Below are 6,068 nucleotides of genomic sequence, written 5' to 3'. Positions count from 1 at the left end.
GGGCGGGGTACCTCCATCTGATTGGCCAATCCTCGGCCTCAGCTGAGAGAAGCGAGAGTGAAATGTTCTCGCGATATTTGACGACTGGACTACTCGTACCCTCGATACCTCAGAGCTTTTCTGGAAGAGACAGGAAACGGCATTTTGGCTAGGAATGAATGTTTTATTTGGAAACTCGTTTTCTTTATAATCAGAATAATCTCTCTGATTGTGTACCTGAGGTGAACTCACTCCAGCGAGTTTTATTATATCGCTGTGTAACGTCACTTGTAGTACGTCAAACTTTTTAATGAGAATTATTTCAAGTTGTTCCGTGGTAGGCAGCATTCGTGGTAGTCTTTTTACTTCTAATTAGCGGTAGTTTTCTTTTCATTAGAAGGAAGGAACACAACACATTAAATACAGCATTAAGTCCCGATGCGATTCTGGAAGCATATGTTCTCACTTCATTGAAGGCTTTATACCTTTAGGCTTCCTTTCAGAGTGATTCTGTGAGGACTGAATTTACAGCGAATTGGCTTAAAAGAATTATTTTAATATCAATGTTTTTAATTAAAAATGAGACTACGTCATCTCAAATCCTACTTCTCTAATAAAGGGAACTTTTAAGTTTTTTTTTCCAGTTTTCCTATAGTCAGCTTAAATGTGATGGGAGCTGTATATATATATGTGTGTGTGTGTAAATAAATATATATATAAAAACTTTTAACATTTTCACATTGTTTCCATCTTGCATATATTCTTTATGTCCAGTTTACTGTTGTATGCCTGCTTTCAAGGAGAAGGAAATGGCAACCCACTCCAGTGTTCTTGCCTGGAGAATCCCAGGGACGGGGGAGCCTGGTGGGCTGCCGTCTATGGGGTCGCACAGAGTCGGACACGACTGAAGCGACTTAGCAGCAGCAGCAGCAGCCTGCTTTCAAGTAGGTTAAATCAGTGCAATACAAAATGAAATACTGTTCTGTGACTGAGTTCTCGAAGTTTGTAAAACATTTTCGTGTAATTACTCCACTTGAGATCAACATATTTGTAGTAGTCATTTGTTGTCTTTAGGGTCACTGCAGAAAAGGGAAGTCGGAGAAGGCAATGGCACCCCACTCCAGTACTCTTGCCTGGAAAATCCCATGGACAGAGGAGCCTGGTGGGCTGCAGTGCATGGGGTCGCGAAGAGTCGGACACGACTGAGCGACTTCACCTTCACTTTTCACTTTCACGCATTGGAGAAGGAAATGGCAACCCACTCCAGTGTTCTCGCCTGGAGAATCCCAGGGACGGGGGAGCCTGGGACACAGAGTCGGACACGACTGAAGCGACTTAGCAGCAGTAAAGGGAAGTAGAATTTGCCATCCCAAAGTATGCCACATTGGTAAAAGGCTTATTTTGAGTGGAAGGCAATTGAAAAGATGTAAGATACAAGAAAAGCTCTCCATTCCGCTCTTTGCGTAAAGTGAAAGTGAAGTCGCTCAGTCGTGTCCGACTCTTTGCGACCCTATAGACTGTAGCCTACAAGGCTCCTCTGTCCATGGGATTTTCCAGGCAATAGTTCTAGAGTAAATATCGCCTTTTCCTTCTCCAGGGGATCTTCCCAACCCAGGGCTCGAACCTGGGTCTCCTTGCATTGTAGACAGATGCTTTACCCTCTGAGCCACCAGGGAAGTCCAAGGAGAACATAAAATTTCAAAGTCGCCCTTCCTTGCCTCTTAAACAGAAGGGCAAAAGTTAATCATTGGAGACCTTTATCAGCCTGGAGACTGCACCAGAGGAATCTAATAATAAAAAAAAAAATTAACTGATTAGGCTTTACTGTTAGTTTCCCATCTAATTGCCTTGCCATAATGCTGCCTCTAAAGACTTAGTCCTTTTATCACTTGTGTAGAAACTTATTGTTCCTTTGTTAAGATGCTGTATAAGCCCAAAATCTAGTCACCGAACTATTCGTTTCTGAATTTCTCTTTGATTATATATAATACATGTAACAACAAAAACGTTTTTCCGTTCTTAATCTTTTTTACTACAGAGCCCCAGCAGAAAAGCTAGAAAGAAAAACCTTCAACTTCTAATGTCCAACTATTTCATATGGTCTCATAGAGAATCTACTGACATGCCTTTTCCGTCGGTGTTTTCAGACATAAGGGAGACCCAACATTTGCCATTTGTATAGAGCTGTGACAGTTTGAGAGAAAATCTTATAAAAACAAAACATTCTCTAAAATACTAAGAACCCGGTTTAGTATTCACAGAATTTAAGGCAAGTGATTGTTTCCAGTTTAGTCCCAAGCTCTCTCGTCTTACATTAAAAAACAAACAAACAAACAAACAAAAAACTTCATGAGACAACGCAGTGTTGGGGAAATCGGAATAAGATTGCTCCCAAGACAACACGCGAAGCGAACTCAATTAGCCAGGCGGACCAACATTTAAAACTCAAATCAGCCGGGCGGACCAAGATTTAAAACACCCGGATTTGGCGCTCCTGTGACTCACGCCCCGCTGACGCATGGCATTCTGGGATTTGTAGTTCGGACCACATCCGGTATCAAAATAAAAAGCTCAGCTAGGGCTCGGAGAGGACTTGGGCTCGGAAAGGAACCAGATTCGGGCGGCCAGACGAAGAGGTCGGCGGTGGTATCTGTTCCTCAGCTGGCGGTCCAAGCGACAGTCGTCTCCGTCTCGGCCTCAGCAGTCAGGACGCACACACTCTGCGTCATGGCGGGCTGAGGCCGATGATGAATTCCGGTGTGCATGTCAGGGTTGCTGTGTCACTCGGCCCGCTCGGCGCGCCCCTTCCCTGCCGCCCTTCCGCACCGGCCCTTGGGTTCTTCCGGGCCCGGCGTCCCTCACTTTGCAGGCGCTCTCCAGCCGCCCGCCGGGCCTCGCCGACTGACCGATCTCGCGCGGTGCCCCGGTCCCGGGCGCCGGACCCACCAGGGCCATGGCGAGCGGCTCCTGCAGGTACCGGCTGAGCTGCTCGCTCTCGGGCCACGAGCTGGACGTGAGGGGCCTGGTATGCTGCCTCTATCCACCGGGGGCTTTTGTGTCCGTGTCCCGAGATCGCACCACCCGCCTCTGGGTCCCAAACAGGTGAGCGCCCCGAGTCCCGTTAGCCCCCAGTTGTGCTGCAGGCTTCCTGCGGAGTCCAGGAAGAGAGTGCCCCTTCCCTCTTCCCTCTCTTCCTGGCCTTCACTGCGATCCGCGCTCCCTCCCAGTTCTGAGATAACTGGCTCTCTGGGTACGCCGTGTAAGAAACCTGTGAGATTTATGTGGAAAGAGTGCTAGGTTAGGGAAATAGAGACCTACTTTCTTGTCCTAACTTGACCACTGAAAAAGTGAGTGACCTTGGACGATCCTTTTATTTTTTGTGGCTTCAGTTTGTGAACGATGATTTTGCCGTGTGTTCGATTTGAAAATTTTTTGATGCCAGGTGAACCCTCATTAATGAGGTAGTGTGAAGGCATCTGGCATGTGATTGAAGTAAATCCTCTTCTTTACTAAGAATTTGCTCTGTAGTCTTCCCTCAAATTTGAGAACTAAGGTTCTCAAAAATTGCATTGCAGGAAGTTGCCTTGGCTCCTCTCCACGTTATCCAACGCAGAGTTTCTTAGTCCGAGTTAGGTGATGGACTTGAGTGGAGGGGAGGAAACTCCTCAACTGTTTTATGGATGTGGGGAGAAGGTGTTTTCTTGAGAGAAAACCCATTGCCTTCAAAAGATTTTCAAGAGATTAATCAGGTTCAAGGGTTTAGCCCTGATTTAGCTGGTTGTAACAGGAAATGCTTCAACAGTACGTGGATGGTGAACTTCCAGATGTTCAAGCTGGATTTTGAAATGGCCAACATTTGTTGGATCGCAGAAAAAGCAAGAGAGTTCCAGAAAAACATCTACTTCTGCTTTATTGACTATGCCAAAGCCTTTGGCTGTGTGGATCACAACAAACTGGAAAATTCTGAAAGAGATGGTAATACCAGCCCACCTGACCTGCCTCCTGAGAAATCTGTATGCAGGTCAGGAAGCAACAGTTAGAACTGGACATGGAACAACAGACTGGTTCCAAATTGGGAAAAGAGTACTGCAAGGCTGTATTTTGTCACCCTGCTTATTTAACTTATATGCCGTGTAGTACATCGTGCGAAACTCCAGGCTGGATGAAGCACAAGCTGGAATCAAGATTGCCAGAAGTATCAATAACCTCCATTATTCAGATGACACACTTATGGCAGAAAGCAAAGAAGAACTGACGAGCCTCTTGATGAAAGTGAAAGAGGGGAGTGAAAAAGTTGGCTTAAAGCTCAGCATTCAGAAAACTAAGATCATGGCATCTGATCCCATCACTTCCTGGCAAATAGATGGGGAAACAACGGAAACAGCGAGAGATTTTATTTTGGGGGGCTCCAAGACCACTGCAAATGGTGACTGCAGCCATGAAATTAAAAGATGCTTACTCCTTGGGAGAAAAGTTATGACCAACCTAGACAGCATATTAAAAAACAGAGACATTACTTTGCTAACAAAGGTCCGTCTAGTCAAAGCTGTGGGTTTTCACGTGAGAGTATTGGACTATAAAGAAAGCTGAGTGCCGAAGAATTGATGCTTTTGAGCTGTGGTGTTGGAGAAGACTCTTGAGAGTCCCTGGGGCTACAAGGAGATCCAACCAGTCCATCCTAAAAGAAATCAGCCCTGAATATTCATTGGAAGGACGGATGTTGAAACTAAAACTCCAATACTTTGGCCACCTTATGCAAAGAACTGACTCATTTGAAAAGACCCTGATGCTGGGAAAAATTGAAGATGGGAGGAGAAGTGGACGACAGAGAATCAGATGGTTGGATGGCATCACTGACTCAATGGACATGAGTTTGAGTAGGCTTCAAGAGTTGGTGATGGACAGGGAAGCCTGGCGTGCTGTGGTCCATGGGGTCGCAAAGAGTTGGACACGACTGAGTGAACTGAACAAAACAGGAAATTTAAGACCTAGAAGGCAGATTTCTTTTTAGAAAGGGAAAAATTGAGGTGAGTGAGTTTATGTAGTAATTCTCACATCAGAGATTTCACTCAATGAAACCATACATTTTCATCCATAAATTCAGATGATCACTATTTATTGAGAGCCTCCTTTTTGTTTGTGATCCTGAAGAAGAAGAATAAGACTAGTTTCCTGTGTTTATGGATCTTAGCTACAGTCTAGGAGGGAAGATGGATGAAGAAAACAACCAAATAAATAATTACACTTTGGCATGTGTACTGTGAAGAAAACAAATAGAGAGTTGAGTGGAGAGAGATGTTAAAGAAGGAGGCTTCTCTGAGAAAGGTGTATTGGGTTTTTATTTCTTCTTAAAAGGCACTGAGCTGGAGGTAGTCAAGGGAATGAGGAACGGAAGTGAGTCAATTGGAAGAGTATTGTAGGCAGTAGGAAAAGCAGACACAGCTCTGGACCAAATAGAAGAAAAGTCCCTGTGTGCAGGAGGGAATGAGCTGTGAAGTGCAGGTAGATCTTAGGCAGAAGCCAGGACGTGCCCAGAAGAGGGCTAAGGAAAGGAGTTAGTAGGTAGAAGCCCCCAAAGAGTTTCAGCAGGGAGCAGCATGATTTGATTTACCTGTGGAGAAGTTTCTGCTAGCTTCATGTGGAGAATGAATTGCAAAGGGATAAATGTGGAAAGAGATCTGTTTATAGGCTTTTGCAGTCATGCAGCCAAGAAAAATTAGGGATTTATAGAGCAAACTCCTATATTGAACTGGATCAGGTCTTCTCTAACTTAGAGATTTATGATATGCCAAACCACTTGGTAACACTGATATGTAACTTCTTGTGTATTTGAGTACCAATTACTGACTAAACTGCATTTAACGTTGAATTCAGTAGAAGCACATGCCCAGTAGGTTATGAATGCCACAGTAAGGAGTCGTTAAAGAATGCTTGTTGTAATCGTTGAAATCTGTTGGATAGCTGAATCCTTAAACTTTCACATGTTTTATAGGACTGTGCTAGATTGCCAAGAGCTTAAATCACTGGATCACAAAAACATGAGGAACTTTGAGCTGAAATGATCTTCTCTTTAATAACTAGTTTTTCTC

The 6,068-nt window shown here is 44.5% G+C and overlaps 1 protein-coding gene across 2 annotated transcripts in view; it reads left to right on the top strand.

The window, feature by feature from the left end:
* The first annotated feature begins 2,547 nt into the window (after window positions 1–2,547).
* The window catches only part of PLAA (phospholipase A2 activating protein), a 42,556-nt gene continuing 39,035 nt past the window's right edge, over window positions 2,548–6,068 (top strand). Inside the window, exon 1 of one of the 2 annotated variants that reach the window (XM_005904805.3) lies at window positions 2,548–3,081. In XM_005904805.3, coding sequence (XP_005904867.3) covers window positions 2,933–3,081 — 149 coding nt within the window. In that variant the 5' untranslated portion in view covers window positions 2,548–2,932. The remainder of the gene's footprint in view (window positions 3,082–6,068) is intronic. The other variant, XM_070375968.1, reaches the window with a different exon arrangement.

Source organism: Bos mutus, chromosome 8 (assembly GCF_027580195.1).
Source record: "Bos mutus isolate GX-2022 chromosome 8, NWIPB_WYAK_1.1, whole genome shotgun sequence".
Lineage (NCBI taxonomy): Eukaryota > Metazoa > Chordata > Mammalia > Artiodactyla > Bovidae > Bos > Bos mutus.
This window is presented reverse-complemented; position numbering and strand designations above follow the sequence as displayed.